Consider the following 26,403-nt stretch of genomic DNA (forward strand, 5'->3'; position numbering starts at 1 on the left):
CACTACCTCGTGGAGGTGAGAGGTTGTTTCTGAAAGACTCTAACTTTACGACTCACAGACAAGAAAGAAGCTCAAGTCATAGGAATAGTCCAAAAAACAAAATTCATCATTTCATGCCTCTTTTAACTTGCAATCCAACAGGTAGTAGCAGATACTGATTTTCAACAATACCACTCTCCATTAGGAGGGGAACAGAAAAACAGAAATCACCATTGAGGCAGTTAATTAAGTTTTGAATTGGTCTAAGAGCTGAACGATGAATAAGGTTATTATCTGCATACTGAGTTTACAAGATGTAAAAAGACTAGAGTTGATAAACATGTTGCTCGGACTTTCAAAAATGTCAACGGGTGTGTGGCAGGTTCTCCAAATGTAGTGTACTTTTTTAGAGAATCCGATACGGGTACGGCATCGAAAGTGAAGAGTCCGTGCAACTTACACATGGTCTACGTTGGTACCAATGACAGAATTTGGTTTCTGATGATTCCCATGCACTTCTGTATTTCACGGTAGATTGGAGTGTTCTGCGAGCAACTTGGTTGCAAGCTTGCTACAGCGGAATCAAGTACTTTTGCCACATCAGCAGGAGGAAACTGTCGTTCTGTACACTTCTGCAAAAATATACAATAGATAAACAAGTAATGTCAAAACATAAAGATGGAAAATCGGGAGGTATTGTTGGGGATCACAGAATGCCAACAGAAATATTCACATTTAAGATAATGGGGATATAAGGGCACCAATACTTTTGCGTGGAAGATCTAAACTAGGGGGAAAACCACGTCCCAAGAAGAGCAAAACAATCACTACGGTGAGATTAGATGCACTCTACACACTTGAGTGTCACAAAGTTCTTGATGCTAATACATTCAAAAGAAATGCCATCTTTTGAAATTTCCTCACTATAAAACCACTCAAATCTATGCTTCACGCAGATGTATTTCTCTCGTTGAATTCGGTGATAGCAAACGAAGAGGAAGTCCCCATTTGCAGGGTGAAAGCTTGTCTATATCCAATTATAGTTGAATATCTTGATTTTTTTGGTAGTTCTACTTATCGTTGAAGTGGTCTCTTAGTTCTAAAAGATTTATTTATCCATTTGAAGCAAAATCAAATGAAGGTTCAAAGACATTACAGCTCCTCTTCGGCTAATCTACTAGCCATATTTTCACTCTTTCAGCCAAAACACATTCCCCACGACCTCGCCTAGAAAATGCTCGAGTGCATACACTGCTTTCCATCCTTCAACCATGGATTAACCTACCTATCTAAACCCTTTCTTTAACCACCACACCAGAACACTCGATCATCACCAGACAAACAGACCCACCAAAAAATCAACAGAACTCTTCCGATAGATAAAAGTTTTGTCGGTCGAGTCAAAACTCCAGTAAGATCAGGGTTTTGGGTGCTCCAATCTGACCAAAATGAGTTGACTCGCAAGGTTGTCCGTTCAAAGGTTAACGGTTTTTGTTTTGGGATCTCCGGTCTCAGTATGCCATGTATTTATGTTTATGAATGTGGTGAATTGCAATCTGAAGTTCAAGAGTCTGTTCAGCTCTTGTTTCCATAAGCAGCCTTGTGATAGTGGTATTGTGGTGGTTGGAATTGATAAACACAAACTGAAGGGAAGAGGAGAGGAGAAGAAAGAAGGGATTATCTTCGGATGTTATTTTACACTTGTCACTCAGTTGTTAGTTTCTTTTCCATGTCATGCACCTCATTGTGCAATAGTTACATTTTGATGGGTCACTAATAAGGTACAAGGTCAAGTAAGGAGCCAAAATGAAAATTGGTGCCAACTTCAAGGGGTTGTTTATGTATTTAGCCAAGTTTTTTTAACTGGAGATCATGATTATGTAATACACAGCCAGAAACTACAAATTCTTTTTAACCCTCATCTTCCAAGGCTATCTAGCAATCACTATTGGGGTAAAACTTGGTGGCGAAAGATGGCTTGCACTTCTTTTCATAACATGTTGTATGGGTCTCTCCTTTACCCTCCATTGATCATTGATCCAAAAACACAATTCACAATACATCGTCTACTTAGCTTGTATTGAACTGTAAGCAAAATTTTGGGAAGAATGGGGAGCATCATTTGGATGTTATGGAACATTTTATGTCATGCAAAAAAGAGGCACTCAACACGGAAATCCAAAGTTCAGTAAAGGACAGAAAGTGATAGGTAATCCAAGCAAGGGAATTTCCATCTCGGACATTCTAAAGCATTAATCATTTCATAATAACCAGTCCAGAAAAAACATAAAAGCTTGGGAAATGTACTGGAATTATGGAATAAAGGAACTAGTCAACAAGACAGGAAAAAACTGATGCTATAAATTGTATTTACCTGAATCATAAGTAAAGTAGCAATGCATTTTGAGATAAGTTCGGAAGGAATTTCTGCTTCATTTGTATCTGACATATTCTTTGACTTAGGATCAGGTGGCTGCAGGAGATCAATGAACTTTAAATCAATTTATAAAGCAAATGTAGCGACTAAGCGAACATGAATTAGTAAAAGATCTCACAGTGGGCATGAAAGAGTCATCGAGTGGAATTCGATCATTCACATAATCAACCACCTCAATCTTCTCAGTTGCGTTATCTCTACAACTAAATGAAATCATCGCCTACACAGATAAATTAATCAAAATGTAAACAATCTACAACAACGACAGAAGAAACTGACGAGGTGTCAAGGTCACGAAAACGAGAGAAGAAACATGAAAAATATTAGGAATCAGGATGCTATAAACAAACATAATATTTTCCATATGGTAGTATTGAATTAATAAAATCAATTCTAAACAGATTAAAAGAAGTCTAATATTATCAAATTTGGTTAAGAACCCGAAAGGTTTTAAATAAGCTAAATATAAATAGTTCTCAAAAGATTGTCTCAATAAAAGTGTACTGGTATAATCTTCTCTGTAAACTTTAATCCTGATGTATTTTTTTCAAGATATTTTGATCTGGCTATATACATGAAGATGATACAAAATTTATGCAAAATCACTTCTTGTTTTGATAACCGTGGTGTCCGGGCAAGCTTGCGCTCACCTCAACTAATTTCATGGGATACATGTCAACTCCCACCACCAACAGGTACTAGGTAACTCTGTCCACCAAGGTTTGGATAGATGGGAAGAAATCACCTAGTACTACGCCACAACTTGGGTGCAAATCACATACTATTTCTAAATGGAGTCGAAGGGCCTAAAAGTTTCAAAAAGTTCCTGACAAAAGAATTATTTTCTTAAAAAATGATTAAGACATCACCAACTGAACTAGCTAAATCAAAATGAAAAGGTATCCACAACTCTGGCAATCAGAACACAATGTCATTCATAAAACTTTCAAAATAAGATGGAAAAGATAAGTAATAGAAGTCCGGAGACATTGCAATACAAAACCACATTGAGTAAGCAATATTGTTGACATGAAAGGGAAAATAAATTAAATGGGTAGACCAGCCTAGAGAAGACATAGGTAAAACCCAGTAAATAGTAACTTATGCAAAAGTCTCTCCTCTCAGATTAAAGAGGGACATAAGCATACAACCATGAATTTCATTTATACTAATTAAACAATGAACAAGCATCATCATAAAGTGTAGCGTTTTTCATGTTGTAAATACTATTACTGAAAGAGCATATTGATGGCTGCAATTGAAGAAACACATTTGAATACCCCCCAATCTACTGAGGTCAGGAATGACTCAACCAGGCAACCATGTGAATGAGATCTCCGAAGAAACTATCAAATATCAACATGTTATGAATCATAACCCGCTTTAGAATCTTTTCAAACATCATTTAAAACTGATTTGGGTCACGCCATCACTGCTTTTAGAAAGATTTCCAACACAAGTAACAGTTGATTGATTGTGTACCTGCACAGCTGCATCTACCATAGTCCGGGCTTTGATTTTTGAACTTTCTATAATTTCGTTGACAAGAAATCCTGATTCATCCGGCTGACTTGTACAACAATCAAAAGTGCTCAACACACTAGGATCAATGAAATTAGTAACTGGCCTTGGCAATGCAAGTAACATGTTTCCCGGATGGTTATTCCTCTGTCTCAAGCGATATAGAGCAGATGAAACCTGCCAAATCAATGAATGCTATAGCAAACTTTGTGCATCTTAGAAATTTAAATTCTAATAAGAGGACAGACATACTTGCTGATTGACTTCATTTAACTGTATTAGCACGGCCGCATATTGCTTCTTGAAAGGCTCTGAGTCTCTAAGAGAAGAGTCATTGCTCTTTTCATTTTCCAACACTTCATCATTCATGCGCCTCAACTCTGAAACCACTGCATCCTACAAGTTAAGCCCAATGTCATGAGCTCACTGCACATCTAACACAAAATATTCATGCCTCATATATATAACATCAACTAGAAATACATCTTTTGACAGAAGTCCCAAAGACATACATTGAAATACAAGAACAGCCTAACTTAACAGCTACCTCAAAAAATAAAAGACAAGAAGCAGTACAACTCTAAAACGAAAGAAACTAGTCATCAATATGGTTGCAGCATCAATTTAAACTAGCTCACCACTACCTTAAGTATTTCCAACCTCAAACAAAATATTGAACACAGATTTTCTCATAAACAAATAAATGCTCAATGAAAACCTCCACAGATTTTCTCAGACTAGCATATGCCAGTATGTAGACTAAGTTCTATAAAGCTTCTTTGGCCTTCGTTTTTTAAAAAGTATATAGAGCCTTAACCTGCAGGTTCATGAAAGGTTACCCCTTCTACAATTTTTTTTCCTGTTGTTCTTTCTACGCAAATAAACCCTTCAATTTCGGAAAAGAATTATATCTCCGTCATTAGCTTGTACTGGTAATTTTGACATGAACACCTACAAGTTTTATCGTCATTCTATTTAGTTGAATAAAAGAACTTTTGAATTTTGTGATCATCTCATTCAACAATTTTAAAATGTTTAAAGGAGCACATTTATTTATTAATTATAGGTTTGGAACACACTTTCTCACATTTGAACACTAATTGTTAACCAAAAAAAGTCAAACGCCCTATATGGTACAGACTAGAGAAGCATATTCACAAATTTTCTGCAAGTTCTGGTTTTTCTCAGAAACAGCGGAAAATTATGATTTTGGAAGGACGTGTGGTTGGGTCATTCACTGCTCAGATTTTGCAGCATCTCCTCCCTTCACAATGAAGTGATCGCTGATTTGTTCACTAATTAAGGTTGGACTCAGAAAGAATTTAAACGATTTGGAAGCGTCTAGGACTTGTGAGCTGTTATCTACACCAAATATCTCACTGGACTATCAGAAAGTGGATTCTATAATGTGGTGAGGACACCAAATGCCTTTTTCCTATGAAATCATGCTACAAGATATTCACTTCTATTTTATTTTATTATAGGAATACAAGATGCTGTCTTTTAATGATAACAGTGATTCTTCGCCTTGGAAAAAAATATGGGTGAACAATGCTCTCTTGGAAAAAAATATGGGTGAACAATGCTCTCTTGAAACTCTACTGTTGCTCCTGGTTAGTGGCAAGGAAGGCCTGCCTCACCCAAAGCAATCTTTAGAGAAGAGGATGCCAACTTTGTTGCAGATGTCCTCTCTGTGAAGACCATCCTGAAATGTCAATCACCTCTTTCCCCACTGTGAAAACACATATCAGTAGTGGAGTTCAAATTTTTCCTATTCTTGGCATGACTAAGACTATGCCTTTATCCACTCCAAAGTTTTTTTAGTATTGGAACATAAGTGAACTTATGTGTCCCTCAAAATTTGGTATTATACCCCAAGCAATTTGGTGGATTGTCTAGACAAAAATAAACAACAAAAAAATCTTAAAAGGCAAAAAGTAGAACATTCTTAGCCTTAACGCCTCAACTTCAGAGCTACTTCGTTGCTAGCTTTTTAGTGCAAACTAGTTGTTGTACAGTGGTAGAATCATGTCAATATCCTAGAATATTGTAGTTATAGGTATGGCTTGATTTACCTTCTGTAATTATATTGTAATCATGCAATTGATTTTCTTTTCTAGAATAGGACATGCAAACATAGATATTCAAAACCTAATAGCTTAAGGGAACAATCAAGTTTTGTTCTCCCTCAATTACTTGTTCGTTCTCACATACAAGATACAGATATCTTGTTACATATGATTGGAGAATTGCACAACGCGTAACTGTGTTCGTCCCACCAACTTAGTGCCGCTTCTCATTTAATACACTATCAAAAAAACAAAGAAAAGAAACACACTAGCGCACATGCAAGCCTAATTAGTTAACTTGAGTCAAGCACGTGAAAATATTTCTTTGGGTGCCGGTGAGGCTTATGTCGCTATGATACAATGCTGAATTGTATACCGCCTAATGTAAATGCTTAAGTTGGAGAGAGCAAACAGATCTATTTAGGTCCACAACAATTACATAAACAGATCAAGATAATAGGGAAAGAAAGAGAGAGCCACCTAGTTTTCATGTGTATTATCTTCTTTCATGGATCATAAAAATAATGAAGTGAAACACAATGAGTTTTGCACCTTTTTGTCTAGCGCCCGATTGAACTCAACAAGAGCTTGAACATCAGCCTCCTTTCCTAGAATTTGAGCAGCAACAGAAAGCTTTGAATATGTTGTTTGTTGATATGCGGCAGTTTCCATGACTCCAGATTTACATTGCATATCAGCTTCTGCTGAAGCCACCTGACGATCAAGGTACTTGCAAATTATGTGGAAGAATAATATGAAAAAGCATTAAGAAAAACTATTCGTCCTCCGTAATTATGTGAAAAAGAAATTGTCACACATAATAAGGAGGGTAATGATCAATACTCTAGAGGGACTTCTCAAGGTAATATATCAACTATGGTATTACAAAGATTTTGAGATCAGGTATAAAATTGATAATCATGAAATCTACCAAAACTCACGTTGAATATTGGGTTTTCCATTACAAGGTAAACCGAATTAAGATTCAGCTTTCTAAATCGAAAAGCTTAAATATATAGCCTTTCTGTTTAGGTGGCCTACTTTGACGTAGTATTTCGCCTCAATTAACCAATTGAGGCGTTTGATAAATCTGAAAATATACAAATAATGAAAGGTATACAAGGGAGAGTATGAGGAGAAGCAACCTTATTCTGCATTAGGAGATTACTTATGGGATGACTTGGTGGGGAGAAATGAGAGAAAACATCTCCATTCTCCATGTTGTCACCAACTGGAAATTTCATAAACTCATGTGCTCGTGCATTCACCTTGAGCTCATTGAAACTCTCAAAAAACTTATCAACACCATCTGCGTGCCTTTTAAGTGATGAAGGCATGTTTTCAAATGGATTTCGAGGCATGCATTCAAAGTCCTGCCAGAGCATTCAATTATCCAATAAGCCATCAGTCCAGAAAACAACCACCTCAAAACCAAAAGTACTGAAATACTAATTCATACACACAACATGTTGTGAACCAAGTTCCCAAACTATTTACAAGGGCACATAAGGTTGTCTTCCAATAGATAAAAGAGATTAGACACAAGAGTGTAATATATCAGTTTGGCTGAGTAATCCATTTAATTTGGTTTATGTATTTATTTTTCTTTTTTCTCGTATTCAGAAGTATCCTCAGAAGAGGTATTAGACTTACCATATTTGGAGAATGGGACCAGTGTGAATACATTTTGGCTTACTTTAACATAGCCTACCTACTATTTTATTTATTCAAATAGTAAATCATGTCTTAAAGAAGGCAAATGGGAGGTTTTCTAAAACTAAAAGATTTCTTTAAATCTTACACTTACTTGTGTACAGTGAACGTAGAACTCTTGTCAAACTTTGGACTTAATGCAAGTGTAATAGAAACTAAACCCTAATCCTAAACTAGTTGGCATAGCTTATGTGGACCCCCTGATTCCATTGTGCTCTATATTTTAGCTAATACACTAGGGTGATCAAGGACATGTATATAGCAGCAAGACCCGGGTAAGGAGAGTGGGAGCGGGACAGGACTCAGAGAACCTCCCAGTTGTGATAAGGTTGCACCAAGGATCATCTCTTAGCTCGTTTTTATTTGCTTTGGTGTTGGATGATTTGAACACAATACATCCTAGTTGAGGTGTTATGGTGTATGTTATTTGCGGATGACATAGTTCCGATTAACAAGACACAAGGAGGAGTTAACGCTAAGCTAGAGGTGTGGAGACAGACCTTACTGTCTAACAGGTTTAGGTTGAGCAGAAACCAAGACGGGATATTTGAAGTGCAAGTTCAGTGACGTAGCACAAGAGGCTAGTGTAGGAGTAGGTCTTGATACATAGGCATTCCCAAAGAGAGAGTTTCAAGTATATTGGATCTATTATCCAAGGAGAAGCAGAGATTGACGATGATGTCATACATCGTATTGGTGTCAGGTGGATAAAATGGAGGCTTACATCCGGATTTTTGTGTGATAAGAAGGTGCCACCAAACTTAAAATGCAAGTTCTATAGAGTGGTGGTTAGACCTAATATGTTATATGGGGCGGAGCGTTAATCGGTCAAGAAATCTGTCCAGATGAGATGAGGATGCCATGATGGATGTGTGACCAAACTAGGAGGGATAGGATTAGAAATGAAAATATTCAAAACAAGGTAAAAGTGGCCTCGATGGGACAAGATGCGGGAAGCAAGGTTGAGATGGTTCGGACATGTGAAGAGGAGATACACGGATGCTCCAATACGGAGGTCATGGATGGTTTCAGAAGAGGTAGAGGTAAGCCAAAGAAATACTAAGAAGTGACTAGACAGGACATGTAGCAGCTCCAGCTTACTGGGGAAATGACCTTTGATAGGATGTTGTCTCGCTTATATTTCCTTACTTGTAATCGTAGTATTACTCAAGAGTTTCTTGTCCTTTGATGTCAGCTATTATACGTTGTATCTTGCACTTGAATTATTTTGTTATTTTGTTGTAGTTACATTTCTTTTTTCCAGCATGCTGTCTACGTACACCCTATCCTCCAAGACCCCACTTGTAGGATTACACCTAGGTATGTTGTTGTCAACATAGATATCAAGAGATTATATAACCTTTGGTACAACTTTATCCATACGATATTAGATCTACTGCGTCCTTTTTCTATCCACTTCAATGATCAAAATGTTGCACCTAAAGAAAAGTGCATATGTTGGTCTATTTAGGATGTCGGTTAAATCATCTAAAGATATATCCTCATTTTACCATATGTGTGTTACTTCCACCACTGTAATGATTTCTAATCTTGTTCCAATCTTGGTGCCAGAATGTAGTATGAACATATACTAAGCAATAATGAATTACCATGACAAACTCGACCCCAAGCTCAGGTCGGTCAAACTGAACACGACATCTGGAGCGATCGACTGTTAGCACACTGCCATCATGAATCTCTCTTGTTTTAGGATGAATAGCAATGACACGCTGCCCAACTGACAATGGCTTTGCAAGATCTGTGGGTAGACCTTCTCTTGTACCTTCGCGAAGCTCATTATAATGTGTTCTGACAGATTCTCGGTATTGATAAAGCTTCTCCTTTTCTTCATTCAAAAATTGCTCAGAGAATCGCCGTGGTTTTCCAAGAGAACTACATAAAGATGAGGATTCAACGGACCATCATTAACATAAAATAACAAACTTCTTAATATTTAGGACTTGCCCAGGGAATAGAGAAGACTTCCAAACTTCAGCAAAGTTGAGAAACTACCTTCTTATGACACCCCACTCAACACGAGTTAACCTTGGAACATGTCCCAATCCAACATGATGCAGGTACTCCACAAATTCCCTTTTGGCAAACCAGGGATAGTCAATTGCACTGTAGAACCACTCATAAATACACCAACTACGAACCTGATGCTTGGAAAGGCGATTGGAAATCTTTTCCTGCATGCAATGTCTTTAACTTAAATAGTGTCTATAACACGAAGATGCACTACAACGGACAAAGGTGAATAACTAACCTTAAGACTGAATGCTCTGTCATGAAATGCAGTGACGGATGCACTCGTATCATCCAAAATTTTATCAGAAATCTTCGATTTTCTCTGTCTTTGAGGGTTTTTCAGGTCCGTCTTGCGCCTGCTTCTGACTTTAGCAGGTAAATTAACCTGGTTTTCCACAGGGATCTGTGCAGTTGATTGAGCTGAATCACTTCGTTCTGTTCTTGGATCTATGCATGATGCATGCTCCTGATCTTTGATTAATTTCGGTGACATGCTCTGATTGGATCTTTTACCCTTATTTGTTGACTTATTTGGTAGTTCTTTTGCCTATAGGAGGGAAGATCAAGTCAAATTAGAAATAATGCAGCTGATTAAGATATCCAATCTGGCAAAATGTTTAAGACAATGTCTCAAACATCTGTCTAAATCTCTAAACGATCATTTGAAATAGACAAAATAAGAAAATCACCTCAGCTTCCAGAGAGTCTGTGACTTCATTGTTAATGTGACCTTCATTTTTTCGAGCCTGAAAGATTATTGTCAGCATTGTTACATATCATTTACCTCGTCAGAATATTGAGTAGGCATGGAAAGCTGCCTTTTAATACCTTAGACGACATTGCTTTCTGTGCCCTCCTCACCTGCTTTGTTTCAGGAACAGCACTAACATCAGTAGGTCTAACTTTTCCATGCTTTAATGTCTTACTGGATGCAACTCCAGACTTTGATACAGGTTGACTCCATCTTGATTTAACCCCCGCTGATCCATGTTTGTCTCTTTGTCTGTTTGCAGGCAATGCTTCTACGGAGCCAGATTCATCAACATGATCATCAGTATCATCCTTGGCAGGGATCGACTCTGAAACAAAAAAAATATAAACCAATATATTCCCAATTAAAACAGCAAAAAAATTGAAAAATCAAGTGGAAACACATGAACTGTGATGAAGACACAGGATAGTCAGCACATCCAATGCATAGAGGTTTAAGTTAACAAAAAAAAACAGGATACGACAGCAAGAATGTGAAAGGGGGGAAGAGAGATACTAGCAACACCCAGCATCTCTCCAAAAGTCAAACAAGCAAGCTCCATACAAAGATCTAAAGAAACAGAATTTATAAACTTACCATCTTCATTTTCTGTTGGCATCATAAGTGACAAATCAGCCAAAGTTTGCAGAGCATCAAAAGGGGAGTCTTCATCTACAAGAGGAAAAAGGAAAATTAGCAGATTTATCCTCTAGAGTACATTCTACCAAGATATATAACAGCTTCAATCAGAGGTGCCTTAATAAACCCATGGAATCATAATCCGCACAACCCACCCAAGTTTGGGCTGATTATTGACCCGCCCATTTATTAGCTCAGCCCCTAAAAGTTTGGGCTGATATGTTGCCCAAATTGATCATTGATAAATCTTGTCAAAATATTTTGAAAATACATTTTATTCTATTTGACATATTATATATAGTAAATAATAAAGAAAAATAATGATTTTATAAAGTACTTGTTAAGATGTCCCACATCGGTAGAGGGATGGGAATTTGGTCTCCTTACGTGGACTAGGACAAACCTCCCATCATGAGCTAGCTTTTGGGGTTGAATCAGGCCCACGTACCATATCTTATCATGGTATAAGAGTCAGGCCCATCCCACAATTTGTTGTTCACCGATCATGGGCACTCACTTAGAAGTATTCACGCTCTAGTTGAGGTCTAGGCGTGCGGGGGAGTGTTAAGATGTCCCACATCGGTAGAGGGATGAGAATCTATATATGGTATTGGACAAACCTCCCCTCATGAGCTAGCTTTTGGGGTTGAGTTAGGCCCAGGTTCCATAAACATTATAAAAGAATAAATAAAGCAATTAAAACTTGGTAAGAGTTGCGGTATTGACCCGCCAATTATTAACTTAGCCCATTTTGACATACCAAATTCCGCCAAACCCGCCCATTTGTCACCTATAGTTTCAATGACATCATAACAAGTTTACTTTCTTTTTTTGAGATTGACATGATACAACTTTACAGTTAATTTTTTTTTACCAAAATAGCATATGCTACTTTGCATTGAAATAACAAAACTCAAAGAAATAATTGTTGCTTTCCAACTTGGAAAACAAAGACAAACTAATGAGACAAGAAGAAACGGTATTTTTGAAATATAACAGAACATCAATGGATCTCCCAAAGCCATTAGTTATCCAGAACTTGTAATTCTGAGTACTTCTTTTAGGCTTTATCTACCTTTTTCTGGTGTCTAAGCCTTCTGCAGATGAAGCAACTCCCTAGATATTAATGTCATGAAAGTAATGTTCTGATCTAGTGCCAGCCAAAGTAAAGCCTTGTCAGATGAAAAACTGGAGAAAAGGAAGAAATCCCCGAGAATGGCAATACAGCTTAGCTTACAACAACTTCGACGGAACAGAAATAAGAGAGTGTTGAAGGCAGACTTGGGCCACATCATTTGATGGTTAAGTTTTAGGGTTAAGTTTAGTGATGACCAAATCAATGTATGTGCATGTTTTACATACGCAGGAATACAGGAAAATTCTATATAGGGAAGTTGACTTGCTAAAAAAGAAGTTTGAGGAGAAGAAAATATATGAGTATCGTCCAACACTCGTTTATGGGGAACTTTCAATCAAGATCAGTGAAGGAAAGGAAAGAAGAATCCAGCAAGGATTCACACGCAAGCGCCAAGGAAAGAAGAAAATCAAGATCTCAGTGCATCTGTTAAAGGCGAATTAAATCACATCCATACTCCATAGATGCAAGTACCAAGAGCTCAAATTTATCAAAACCCTAGAAGGAAATGAGCTACAACAAATAAAGTTTGATGATCTGTTCAACAGCCTTAATGGAAAGCTCTAAACTTATTCTTGAAGGAGATCAATCTAATTCCTCTTTCCAAAGATCAAACCTCTTGGGCTTTCATCTCTGTCAAGATGTTCAACGGAGTTCAAAAACTACTTCAAGCCATTCAAAGAAAGATGGAAGATATACTTTCATCTAGACCTCCCCAAGCTCCTTTGTTCTGCTCTTAATAAGAATTGTTTTTCATTCTAGATTTACTGTGTACTCAAACGAGAGAAATGAGGAAAAATATTGCTAGTGAGGCATCGTATCAAAAGTCACGAGAAGAGAGATTAAGTGTAGACGTAGGAATTACACTACACCACAACTGTACAAGTAAGACCTCAAAATAGCTCACTAAGAACACCCTTGCAACATAATGAGACTGGACTAAGATTCACATTGGATCTCAACTGGTACAAAAATATTTGGTGTCACTTTACTTTATGCTCTTCGAGTTCTGCATCTTTTATGGTATTCTTATCACCCTTCTTCTTGAAGCTAGCCACATCTGCCTCGATGATCATCCTAATATCACTATCAAGCAATGCTACAATTCCAGATCTTTTGGTAGTATGGGCTTGTTCAGTGATACCTGGGTACAAAGTATGTTTCTGACGGTACATAACTGTTGCTCCTTCCCAAACCAAAAATTCATCTCGTGCTTCTCCTTCCACGGCCTCTGTTAAGTGCTCTCTGGATGTGCTTGCTAAGCTGTCTACTCTAATGCTAAATTTGAGTCAATCAAGGAGGATCTTATGGCTTCCACCTTGTGCAATGTCGAGAAAATTTGTGATACTACGAAGGAAACAGATGCTGATATTGCTCATCTCAGGATAAAGCTGGATAAAGTGATCAAAAAAGATGTCAAACTTTTGGAGACCTTCCCACCAAAATGTCGAACAAGTTTGAGGAGATCTAAGGTGTTGTTGACACAAAGTTTAATGCCATGAAGGAAGCTATTGCTAACACCCTGGTGTACTTTCTTAGGCCCCATTAGATATTTTCTAGATTGTTATAAACTTTGTGTTGTCTAAATGTAAGTCTAGCTGACTATTAATTTGTTTGTTATGCGGCTGTGACAATTACATTTGCTCTCTTTATGCATCATATACGATTTACAAGTTTATATTTGTGGTAATTGCCTCTGCGTTATCCCGAAAAGCCACACATTTTAACATCGTTGTATTTAAATTCCATCTGCTAACAATATTAAGTTTTTAAATTACATTATATATCTCTATCATCTTCAAAAATATATTCTTGGATAAAATTGTAAGTTTGAAATATTGAATACTACAGTTAGTAATCGAATACTGTAAGTTTGATTTAAACACGGCATTTAATTTTCTAATATTAATTACTTCACTTTTGCTTTGAATGTTGTTTTTATTTGCATATTGTGGTTTTTGAATTGAATATTGAAGGTTTCATTTCAATGTTATAATTTTTTCTTTGAATATTCTAGGTGTCCTTTAAATACTTCATTTCTTAACAGAATAATGAAGATTTGAATTGCATACAGTAATTTTAAAGCTAAATATTGCATTCTTGAATCGAATATTATAAGTTTGAATATTGAATATTGTAGTTTGTAGTTGAATATTGTAAGTTCGATTATTGGATACTGTAGTTTGTTCTAATATATTTTCTAATGGTGGCATGGATTACAGTCGTCTACTTTTAGGAATCAGTTGTTGGTTAATGCTTAACTTTCAGAATATTAACCCATTAGACAAGTTGCCACCGGTTTTATTTTTTTACCATGCTTGGTATAGGATGTCAATATTTATAGGATTTTCTATGTACTTACTATTATTATGGTATATTGTGAAAAGAGGGTCAGTAGGATGTATCATTATGTTTTTTCTCTAAACTAAGTGCTAGGGTCAGTAGGATGTATCATTATGTTTTTTCTCTAAACTAAGTGCTTACATTTAGGGAGAGTCAACTCATTGCAAAGTCTAGAGACATTACAAACAGGGAAGTCAAAAATGAGCTATTAATTTTTTTATTGTCATCATCAAAAAGGGGGGAAATCGCTAGGGTTTAGTTTTAATGAAGAAAGAACTAATGTAAGTGCGTAGTTTACATGTGCAAGTGCATGTGCATGAATACACAAAAATTTCATAAAGGAAAGTTGACTTATTAAAAGAGAATTTTAAGAAGAAATTAAATGAGTATCTTCCAACACTCATTTGTGGAAAACTATCAATCAAGATCAGCGAAGGAAAGAAGCCTCAACAAGGATTCACACGCAAGCGGCCAAGGCTAAGGAAAGAAGACTCAACAATTATTGAAGGCCAAGATTCACATCTATGGAAACAAGTACTAAGAGCTCAAATTCGTCAAACCCCTAGAAGGTAACGAGCTACAACAAATCAAGTTTGAAGATCTGCTCAATGTAACTAATGGAAAGCTCTAGACTCATTCTTGGAAGAGATCAATCTAACTCCTCTTTCCGAAGATCAAAACTCTTATATTGTCATCTCTGTCAAAAAGTTCCACAGCTGTTCAAAGACTACATAAAGTTATTCGAAGAAAGATGGAAGACATACTTCTGTCTAAACCTTCAGAAGCTTCCTTAGTTTTACTCTTAATAAGCATTGTATCTCATTCTAGATTAATTGTGTACCCAATAAAGAGAAGAGAGGAAAAATATTGTTGGTAAGGCATTGTATCAAAAGTCACGAAAAAAGAGATAGTGTATAGAGGTAAAAATTACACTACGTCACAATTGTAGAAGTCAAACCTCAAAAGAGCTTACAATTTATGCTCTTTAAGTGTTCTTTATTGTCTTCCTAAATAGTCGAACAGAAAATCAAAGAAGAGTTAAATTCATCCACACACACACACACACCCTCCTGCACTTTCAGTAAGCAGTCTGCAAACCTATAGATGTGTCTTCTTTTGTAAAAAACTTTTCTCCATCCATTTTAATAGGATGTCAAGAATACCAGAAGAAGGGTGAAGGGAGGAATGATTTGTACTATACATGACAAGGGAGGAGGTGGTAAGGAGATGATGTTTGAGGCTTACTGTAACACCCTAGGTGAATTTCACATCGATAAAATACGGGAGAGATGCTGGATATATAAGGAAGCAAGCCTTAGACCCTGGTGACACATTTTAAACCCGTGCGGACCTAGGCCCAAAGCAGACAATAACATTAGTGGGTTGGGCTGTAAATATGGTATCAGAGTCATTCTACGTGCAACCATGAAAAATGGTGGGGAAAACCTCAGCAAGGACGTTGAATTCCTCAGGAGGGTGTATGTAACACCCTAGGTGAATCTCACAACGACAAAACATAGGAAACATGCTGGGTTTGTAAGGAAGCAAGCCTTAGACCCTAATGACATGTTTCAAACCTGTACGCAACAGGCCCACAAAGAACAATATCACTAGTGGGCTGGCTGTGACATCAACATAGGTTTCTACTAAAGAACACAGAGATACAATACGATATGCACATATGTACATTGAAATTGATAGAATAAACAGTCAGTGTGATGAAACTAAAGATTGTCATTCTCCTTCCAAGGGAATTAGCCCTAGTTTGACTTGGGTTAGTGCGATAGCAACTACTCACACTTACTGATCATCCCTCTCATCAAACTTTGTTAAATGTCCATGTCCTATTAGGGATTCGACTTTCCTTCTGTTTCCAAGAGTATATCCCCTTTCCCCCTTTAGAATAATGGCAAGAGATAAAATAGAATAATCAAAGAGGACTAAAAGGAGCATATATAATGCAGTTAGAACTTAAAATTACTGGAATGGAAAGTTCTGATGAACAGCAATCTACAAATATATTTTTTTCAGAATTCAGTAATCTAAAGAACTTTGCAATACCTCTCCTGAAAAACATCTTTCTGCTCCTCTTTCTATGGCCTTGTAAAGAGGTCCTTGAATTCTTTTCATCTGAGGCCTCCAATTCAAGTTTACCCCCCACCGAGCCCAATCTTTGACCTTCTTCTGTACCACTACATGCCTCTTTGATATCATCAAAATGGTTGTCAACACTATCAACATCCAACTTTTCACCATAAGGTCTTCTTCCCTTTTGTGCTGTTCGACTAATGCTTCCAGTTTCCGTCAAATCCTTTTTATACCGCAACAGCTCTCCAGTGTCTGCTTCCATGCTTCCCTCTTCTTCGTCCACTTCATTACTGAGAAGCTTTCCATCGCCCATACCCATTTTAACACGCTAGTTGAGTAAACAAATAAGAAAATATCAAAAAAGTTGATGACTCATAGTTTATAGAGATAGGTCAAAATATGAAATGAAAGTTGAGGAATACCTTTCTTCCAGCAGTTTCAGCAGGTGAGGACATAGCACTGTCCGTCCAACGGTTTGGTGTCTGAGAAACCTGAGGAGAACCACCTCTTTGTGACGCTTCGGTCAAAACTAATGCTATCTTCACATCCTCATCAGTGTCACTGTCATCAGCCTGAAGTTTCAAACTCTGCCTACTTGGCGAAAAATACTTCTCACCCATCGGATTTTCATGAGAAAAAGAAACAGGAAAGCGTGGGGTTCTTTTTCCGACAGCACGAGGCCGGCTTCCTGAAAGGAACTCCAGCAAAACTTTATCAATAATATCACATGGCAAGGGCTCAATCCTTAGAAAATAGAAGAAGAAAATAGGCTTCTACCCCTGATTACAGATAAATAAAAAGAGATATTGTGTTTGTCAACATTCAAAGATGTCAAGCCTCCGTTCAATAAGTAAATAGATCATGTGGAAGATGGCTAAAAAAAATGAAATCCAAAGAAAAGCTACTACACTGCATGCAAGTAAAATGCACTGGTAACAGAAATGTATGCAAGACATTTTGCAACAATAACAAGTAACAAAGATCCAAATCTATATCCATCCAGGAGATACTTAAAGACATTTTATTTTATTTTCCATAGGAATAATTCTTCATTTCTTTTAATTCATCCTTCTTTGTTGTGGGAGGGGTAGAAGGACAACACACCTCCTGAACGCTTCTTCTTCAACAAAGTTAAACAGCCATGCGTAGCTGCTAACGTTGGGGATGCCACCTCAGATGTTTTAGAAACATTAGGCTGAGTCTTTACCCGTGCACGTTTTTGAGGTTTTCTAGATGTTCCAGCATCCTCATTACTTTCTTGCTCACTGTCGCTTGCTGCCTGAAATCCCATGGTAACGTTACTTCAACAAAACTAAGACTCAGGTACAATAAATAAACACTGGGACTCAGAAGCCATGAACAAATATAAGAGAGCACCGAGCAGAAACTCGCTTCTCTTTAGAAAAGTTTTTCTTGTCAACAGTCAAAAGTCAGAAAAATGCTTTGCTACGGGCCTAATGCGTAGAATCATCTTTCCTGATGCTTATTTAGTAACAGCTTAAAAAGAGCTTTCTGCTCAAGACAAACAGCATTTTTCAATTGAAGTATACAAGCAATTCCATACACTGATGCCATGAAGCTAAAATCATCACATGCAACATTTTAGCTTCATGGCATCAGTGTATGGAATAGCTTGTATACTTCAATTGAAAAATGCTGTTTGTCTTGAGCAGAAAGCTCTTTTCAAGCTGTTACTAAATAAGCATCAGGAAAGATGATTCTAGGCATTAGGCCCATAGCAAAGCATTGTTCTGACTTTTGGAGTAGTGCAACACTACTCTCTCAGTTTGAACAAAATAGGGAAGGTATAAATAATTTTCATGAGTGCAGAAGGGAGTGAGGGATGTCAGATAAAACATATAGTACACAGAGGTTCCTCTTGCTCAATACTCTATATCTCAAGCCTTACCAAGTTGCAGTAGTGATCAGTCATCATGGCAATCAGCCCAACAACAGATGCAGTCCCCTCTGGAAGAGATAAATAGGCCTGAGAATACAGTAGAATAGAGTAGGTAATTTTATCTTCATTTTGTATGACTGAATATATTCATGCAGATTAATTATTCATTGTCATTTGTTCTAATTAAATCTTATTATAGTGTCTCCACAGAATAATGATCAAATTGATTGTTCGAATTGTTGCTGATCTGTTACGGGGAAAAATCAACAAACCATGATTTATAATTTTTCTTTTGACAGAGACAATGATTTATGATGATTAATATGGCACTCGGTGCTTTTATGTACATAACCATGTAAGCATAAAAATGATCACAAGTTAAGTGATAATTCATATTTATCCCAAAAAGTTAGTCAAAAAGATGATTCATATTCTCTTCTGAAAGAGATGGCTCTTTCTTAGTAGCATTTGCTTCACCAGGAAACAACATTTTTCTTTTTCAAGTGCAATGGAGAAGTGTTTCACTGTATTAATGCAACAAAATAGCATCAAAAAGAAATGAACAAATCATTTAACCCACTGGTAATGCAGATTTATGAATCTAAGTCATCTTTGATGCAAATCTTTTCCAGTAATATCAATTACTCACGGGATTGCATTGCTCCATATAAGGATCCAGAAAAGGAAAACAAAGTAGCACTAAAAGTCGACTAAACTTGTTGAGATGACATGGAATCTGGATACTGCCCAAGCAGACAGAAAGAGAGTGAAGAGGATGATATTGCAACAGGCCAAATTAAGGAAACTAATTCAATAATAAAAGTGTTAAATTCTAGTTACAGCTGACTAAAATGTCCTACTTATAAAAGAAACAGAGAGGGAAAAACAGAATCTAAGAGTCATATTATTTTTTGATAGGCATAATATAGAGTCATATTATTGTTAATAGATCGATGTCCGCCGGCAAAAGCCGGGGATTATGAGCCTGTTTGGATTGGCTCTTTATTTTTATCATTTTGTCTTAAAATCAAATGCTTATAAGCACTTCTTAAATTTACCCAATCACTTCAAAAGTGCATAAAAGCTATTTTGACAAAATAAGCCAATCCAAACAGGCTCTAGGTTCTTTCCTTAAACAGTTTTCTTCTCCTTTCCTGCTATTTTTTTTTATTTTTATTTTGAGAAATCTGAACAGATAAGTATTCCTTTCCTACTGTTCTTGAGTGGACACATCATTCTTACAAGGTACAAAACAGAAACTGTGTATGGAAGTGCTTGATTAATTGACAATCTCAGAGTACTCAAGGAACTGTCCTTTTGGAGGTCTAAAATCTTTGCAGCTGATGAGTACAAAAATAACAAACATCAAGTACATAATTGACTGCAGCTCATATTAATACATCCACATGCGTCTATGATAAAAGAACGACACGCATATCACCATAGCAGCAATCATGACCATGCAAGACAAAAGGCTAAATTATTTCAAAACTAAGACAGGAAACAAAGGCTATGAGGGAAAGCGCAGTCCACGTAAAATAATTGTCTACCAGAAAAAAGAGAAATTGAATATAAGATGAATGCAGCCCCACAAAAGTAGACAACCCTAACCAGATTTTATTGTAAAAAGATTTGACTTATTAGAGTATCGTGCTCCTCAAATCACTTATAATGAATAATGTCACAAGCCAACAACATCAAGTGTTAGAACAAGATTCTCACAAATGGGCTCTCTCGTCATGCAATGAGTATGTATAGATGACATTTAAATCCAGCTATAAATCAGCAGCAACATAGTTTGGAAAATAGATAAGAAGATCAAGATAAGTAATGCCAATCAAGATATATCACTCGATGATTTCATAAGCAAAGAGGATTCAACTATAAAGACGTGTGGTGTTACTTTGTTGTCTACATTCAAAGCCTACCCTATTCATTGTGTAAAGAGCCTCCACCATCTCTGCAGTTCGGGGTTTCACAGCACCAGCAACCTGTAATAAATATAAAGCAGCTCTTAGAGGCAAGCATTACAGATCAATCAACAGCAAATATATGCAAGCTACTGGGGATATACAATAAACTTCAATTAATGGATTACACATTGAATTTGGACAGACCTTTTTCCAATCTTTACCATACTTGCGGTATGCTTGATAGAAGTGTGTCAGGTCCTCATCACTCCACTTGGGACCTAGCATGTCAGACAACTTCCTCTTCTGCAATTTTATAGAAAGAACCGCATCAAAATGCATTCAGAATTCCACAAGAATGCTTTACATCTAACAAAAATGAAACCAGATGAAATCTGTTTCCTTCCAACTCAACATATTACCACTTTCCTAAAGGAACCATTTGATTGACAAGAATAGGGAAGGAAAGATCTGGAACTTTAACATTACAGCATATTCAACCTTTAGCAAGATGAAAGTTGTGGAAAATACAAGAGAAAACTTCCCACAACTTCCATCTAATCCATCCAAAATGTGAGAAAGTCGAAACCAAACTTTTTTTCTCATTCCATATTCTCCTTTTTCTTTCAAAGAAAATCAGGCAGGAAAATGTCTTCACTTCACTGACACATTTCTAGCAACAACCTGACATCCTTAACAAAGCCATTCATCTCTATTCATGTAATGCTACAAGAGCAAACAAAAGAATAGTTGAACTCACCCGTTGCAAGCTTTTCTTTGAATTGTCCCCAATACCATCTTTACTGGGAGAGATTTCAGTTGTAGGAGAAAAGCGTTTATTTGCAGTTCTAGACTTTTTTGCTGGAGCCATGCCTAAAATCCTGGGAAACATACAAGGAACAAAAAAACAGAATTAGGCAAGCACAATGTAAGAGTCTGGTTTATGACAATTGAATGTTTTGTAAAGTGATAGACTACATAAAGAACAAACTTTATTTTAATATGTACATCAAAATAAAGTTTCAGCAACTAAAGGTCCATGAAATAGTTACTTGATTTTGTCAAATTATATACAAACAAATGGACAAAATTATATAGCGAACAAGCATATAGATTCAGAAAGGAGCCAATCAACCATACTGAAATATAACATCAATAACTCTTCAGAAGATGTGTTCATTGTAAGATACAGTACGGTTTTATTATGAAAAACACTATACCACTGCCATGCTGAATTAATCTGGTACAGTTTGGCATTTTTAATTTTGGTTTGTGTGGTACGATAAGTTGGTGGCAACAGTTTGTTCAACACTGACAAGAATGGTTTGGGGGGGGGGGGGGGGGGGGGGTTTATTCTTACAAGTTTCTGGAATAGCAATTTCAGTTTTCATCCTTTACAGTTTAAACAAATTAAGTAGGCGTTTGGTCATAGGATTTGGGACCCCAAATTCACATTTTGATTTGAAACCAGCGTTTGTTTGTGAAATCTGCAAAATTTCAATATCAATTTCAAAGAAAAAAATCTCCAAAAAGTAAGATTTCATATTCCTCTATATACATTTTGTAAAAAAAAGACTCATTTTTTTAAATTTTGTAAAAAAAAGAATCATGCTCGACGTGAATAGAGTGTTTGTACCATGTGGAAGGATTATATTAAAAAATAGCTAGGTACTACTGTTGTTGATTTTTGAACCGGTGCCTTAAGAATACAACATACAAATTAACTCTGAAGTTTAATGGTTTTTCAGAAAGACAAAAAAATTAAAGGTAGAGGCAAACAGTACTATAAGTAATTTGCATTTTATATGACTATATGTAATCAACTTAATTCAAGATTTACCTTAAGCAGCAAAGGTTAGAAGGTCAAATGTTGGCGGGAGAGATGGAGAGGTTGTTTTGATTAATTGTTCAACTCGAACGAAGGGAACAACATTTTAAACCTCCATATGCCTGCACACAATTGAAACTTTGGCTCAACTGTAGAAATAGGCACATGGAGGTAAAGGATGCCACCAAAATATGAGAATTATTGTGATCCAGATAGTATCCCCTAGATGTTTGGATGTGTCTTGGAGAGGTTGGAGTAGAATGGCTCACCAATTATTCAATGTTATACTAAGAAGTGATAGGATGTCTGACTAGTGGAGAAACACTATCCTGATTCCAACTTATAAGAACAAAGGAGATATTCAGAATTGTGTGAAATACCGTGGCATTAAACTCATGAATCATACGATGAAACTCCACAAAACAGTGTAAGAGCATTGACTTAAAATACGACAAGAGTAACAGAGAATCAATTCGGATTTATGCCTAATACATCTGTAATGGAAGCTATATTCTTGGTAAGAACATTGATGAAAATTTATCTCTAAAAGAAGAAAGATCTACGCATGGGTGTCATTAGCAAAAACTATGATAGACAACCACGAAAAATCCTTTGGTGGGTGATGGAAAAGAAAAGAATTCATATTAAATCTGAAACCCAACCAAAAGTACATTTACATAAAGGCATTTCAAACTTGATGAAACTTTGATTTATACTACAATCAAAAGCATTCTAACCTTACGTCAGCTGAAACATCTCAAAATTAACAAGTCTAGATATGACGTCAGATACTGAACTCTAATGTCATATCTAGAGTTATTAATTTTGAGATGTTTCAGCTGAAGTAAGGTTAGAATGCTTTTGATCGTAGTATAAATCAAAGTTTCACCAAGTTTGAAATGCCTTTATGTAATCTAAAGCTATTCAAACCTATCATGTGATATTCCTAAGGGTAGGATCACCAACATGGCATACAGATATTGTTATTTGTGATGCACTCATTATAATTAATAAGATAATAAGAGTCGCCCGCTACATTCATGCTTTCTGAAGTGCATACGAAATCCTAATTCAGTATTATCTCGAATGTACTGTATTCGAACTAGAGCACATATTTCATAAACAATCTGTCCAGTAAATCAATCAACTTTATGACCTATAGTCATTTCATCAATGCCTTAAATGAAAACATACCAGATCAAGCTTTAACACCATACATCACAACACAGAAACATGTACTCAGCCCTCTTAAAAAACATTCAACTAAAACGGAGATCCATTAACACCAAATCATCATAATCTCTAAGTATAAACATAAAAAACCTTATATCAGTACTTCAATCACGCCATGCTTCAATCACACCATGGTGAAAAATAGAAAATGGAATATTCTGATAAGTGATGCACCACGTGCATTGTATAATCATGATTGCTAAAACTTTAAGGAAAACATCCAACAATGGTTTTTACCAAGTCAATAAACTACTATTACCTATTTTAACAGTAAAATCAAAGAAAATACTTTCATTTGAGGCTCTGACCTTCTTTTTTCAGAATTGAAGTACGCTGGCCAGTCTACAAACCGCTTCCAAAAACCTTGACATACAGCACACGATTCCAAGCCACTCAAGGGTGTTCCGGGTCAAACCCGTGTTGCCCAATTCTCAGTCAATCAAACAGAACCGACCACAAAGTTCCAATCTTGGCTATACTAACACTGTCTAATTTCAACAGGGAGAGTTATAACTCAAAGATAGCCAGCAACAAGTCCAAATTTGTGTTCATACCTTTTCAGGATTAGGGTTTGAGCTGAATTTCAAAAAAAAAAACAGCTTAAACAATCAAAATCAACAATGGTGAACATCTACCTATACAGCAAAGCTTCAGCAAAGCGATAATTAACACAAAAGAGTGAAGAAATCACCTTTATAAACGCGAAAGACTCCAAATCCAACCACCAGTCATTTCGACTCACAACTCAACACACTTGCATTCAATCATTAATTTGAATTAACATTGTTGATCTGCTCATCTACTAGCACCAAATCGATGAAATTCGGTTCAATTCGGTTCGATTCGACACGAAAAAAGCAAAAATTTGCAGTGAGAAATGGAGAAGTTAACACTTGAAGCAATTTGAAATTGAAAATTTTGGGTAAAAATGTGAACGAGGGAATTTCAGAAACCTATCTGAATAAAAATTGAATTTGAGAAAAGGGCTTAGATATATAGTGAGATGGAATGACCGTTCGATCAATCTGATCGAACGGCTATAAATGAGTCTATGATATTCTCACTTTGTGGCATTTTTTTGACATCCAAACACACCTTAAGTTCGCGTTTGACTATAGATTTTTTCATTAAATTTTAGGAAAATTTCTTTAAATGTTTTTTTGATCATAAATTTTATGTTAGCTTTTGTATATTTTGTCTAAGATATGTATTTATTGAGTTTCAAAAATTGATCCACGAGAATTTTTTGTTGCAGAGCGTGGGTTATAAGTTTGGTCGAATTTAGTAGTTTTAGTTTTTTTTTTTTGTATTTGTCTTTTAAAAAATTAGTAAATTTATAAAAATAACTAATTAGAAAAAAATTAAAATCTCGAAGTTATAAATTTCAAATTTTAATTTCGATGATGACAAACTGCAATACGATCAATTAATTTTTAGACACGTATAATCATATATGTGTTAATAAAATCGTTAAATATATACACGAGTTAAATCTAGAACTTCCCTACGAGCCCTTAGTGATTGATGTTGGGTAGTATAGCAACTATAATCTTGTGTTATTAATAAGAAGAGAATTTTTACGTCAATCAGCTATATATCACTACTAATTATAATAGTCGTTTGAATAGGTAATTTCATTTTGTTTGATTTTGTTTATTAGCTTTGTTCCTATAAAGATATATCAATTGGGGTGGAGCCACGTAGCTAGGATCGCGAGTCCTCAGAGTCAAAGAAATCATCTAATTCTTCGATTAAAAATTACACTAATTATACATAATTAATTTTTCTTTTATGTACGTTTAATTCGTTTAACATCTTTATACATTTACTTTTTTATATTCTTCGATATCATGGTGAAAACGTAGAATATATTACCAAAATATTCTTCAATCTTATCATCTTAGATATGTCATATGCAAAAGTAGAAGTAAAAATTAATTGCCAAAATGCAAAAAAAATATTTTAAAAATTTCTTCTTTTTTTTTACTTAAAAGAAATAAAGTCAATGTGACAGTAATTATTATAAGTAAATTGGTTCAAATGCCTAAAATTAAAGAATCTTTATAAAATAGTATAATAATCAACTTGATAATTTTAATTCAACTTGGACCAATTGCCAAATATCAAATTCTATAACTTATTTAACTAAAAATCATTATAGAGTACACAACAAGCTTTTTGAGACTTTAGTTTCCTATACTACAACAATAATAAACCAATAAAATTTTATAAGTAATGTTTGTAAAAAATGATATGTACACAATTTTAATTTATTTTATAAAGATTAAAATATTATTTTTAATAAACCCTTGATTTACATAAACATATTAAACAGAAAATACATTAACAAAAAATATAATATGGACTCATTATATCACCTTAGTAGTTGGTTCAAATACCTAAAGAGAATCTTTATAAACTAATATATCAACTTGACAATTTTTCCACTTAAACCAATAATTGCCAATTTCAATAACTCATTTAATAATTACTTATTACAAGTTGAGGCTTTAGCTATCTTAACAAATTGCTATAAATTTCTTCATTTTACATACCAAAAATACAAAAGAAATTCAAATATCCAAAGATGAGTTCCTCTATTAAGAGATCAATAGTCCCAAATCTTCCTCAAGATATTATGTCAAATATACTTTCAAGATTACATGTTAAATCTCTTACAATTCAAATGTGTGTCCAAATCTTGGCTATCTCTAATTTCATATGAAGAATTTATCAATCTTCATCTTTCTCTAGCTATTTCTGACCTAAACACAAACCATTTTAGGATTTTAACTATGTCACCTTTTAAGTCCTTGGACTATGAAT

The 26,403-nt window shown here is 35.6% G+C and overlaps 1 protein-coding gene across 4 annotated transcripts; it reads right to left on the minus strand.

Annotated features, from left to right (window-relative positions):
- Nucleotides 1-85: 85 nt before the first annotated feature.
- Nucleotides 86-24,546, minus strand: LOC101265115 (protein ALWAYS EARLY 3-like). Of its 4 annotated transcripts, none has more exons than XM_069292352.1 (23): nucleotides 24,269-24,540; nucleotides 23,886-24,153; nucleotides 22,357-22,466; nucleotides 21,277-21,397; nucleotides 20,724-20,822; nucleotides 20,535-20,597; nucleotides 18,616-18,693; nucleotides 17,811-17,985; nucleotides 17,129-17,394; nucleotides 16,680-17,034; nucleotides 11,099-11,173; nucleotides 10,612-10,829; nucleotides 10,440-10,496; nucleotides 9,989-10,297; nucleotides 9,733-9,911; nucleotides 9,330-9,612; nucleotides 7,152-7,379; nucleotides 6,559-6,720; nucleotides 4,190-4,333; nucleotides 3,899-4,114; nucleotides 2,535-2,636; nucleotides 2,354-2,452; nucleotides 86-611 (listed from the first exon to the last, which is right to left on the minus strand). In XM_069292352.1, exons 4-23 carry the CDS (start codon nucleotides 21,385-21,387, stop codon nucleotides 447-449), a joined length of 3,384 nt encoding a protein of 1,127 aa, XP_069148453.1. In that variant the 5' UTR covers nucleotides 21,388-21,397; nucleotides 22,357-22,466; nucleotides 23,886-24,153; nucleotides 24,269-24,540; the 3' UTR covers nucleotides 86-446. The 4 variants fall into 4 exon arrangements, with proteins under 4 accessions (XP_069148453.1, XP_010314764.1, XP_025884271.1 ...); XM_010316462.3 differs by having other exon boundaries at nucleotides 10,579-10,829; XM_026028486.2 differs by lacking the exon at nucleotides 22,357-22,466 and having other exon boundaries at nucleotides 24,269-24,546.
- Between the last annotated feature and the right edge of the window lie 1,857 nt (nucleotides 24,547-26,403).

This window comes from Solanum lycopersicum, chromosome 12 (genome assembly GCF_036512215.1).
Source record: "Solanum lycopersicum chromosome 12, SLM_r2.1".
NCBI classification, from domain to species: domain Eukaryota; kingdom Viridiplantae; phylum Streptophyta; class Magnoliopsida; order Solanales; family Solanaceae; genus Solanum; species Solanum lycopersicum.

What these genes read in the sequence shown, in the direction of transcription:
- LOC101265115 (XM_004253124.4), bottom strand. Translation starts at nt 21,387, where the DNA reads ATGGCTCCAGCAAAAAAGTCTAGAACTGCAAATAAACGCTTTTCTCCT. An exon ending in CTGATCACTACTGCAACTTG is followed by an intron (nt 17,986 to 18,615) that starts GTAAGGCTTGAG and finishes ATGGGATTTCAG; the next exon opens with GCAGCAAGCGACAGTGAGCA. An exon ending in CTACTTTACTTATGATTCAG is followed by an intron (nt 612 to 2,353) that starts GTAAATACAATT and finishes ATATTTTTGCAG; the next exon opens with AAGTGTACAGAACGACAGTT.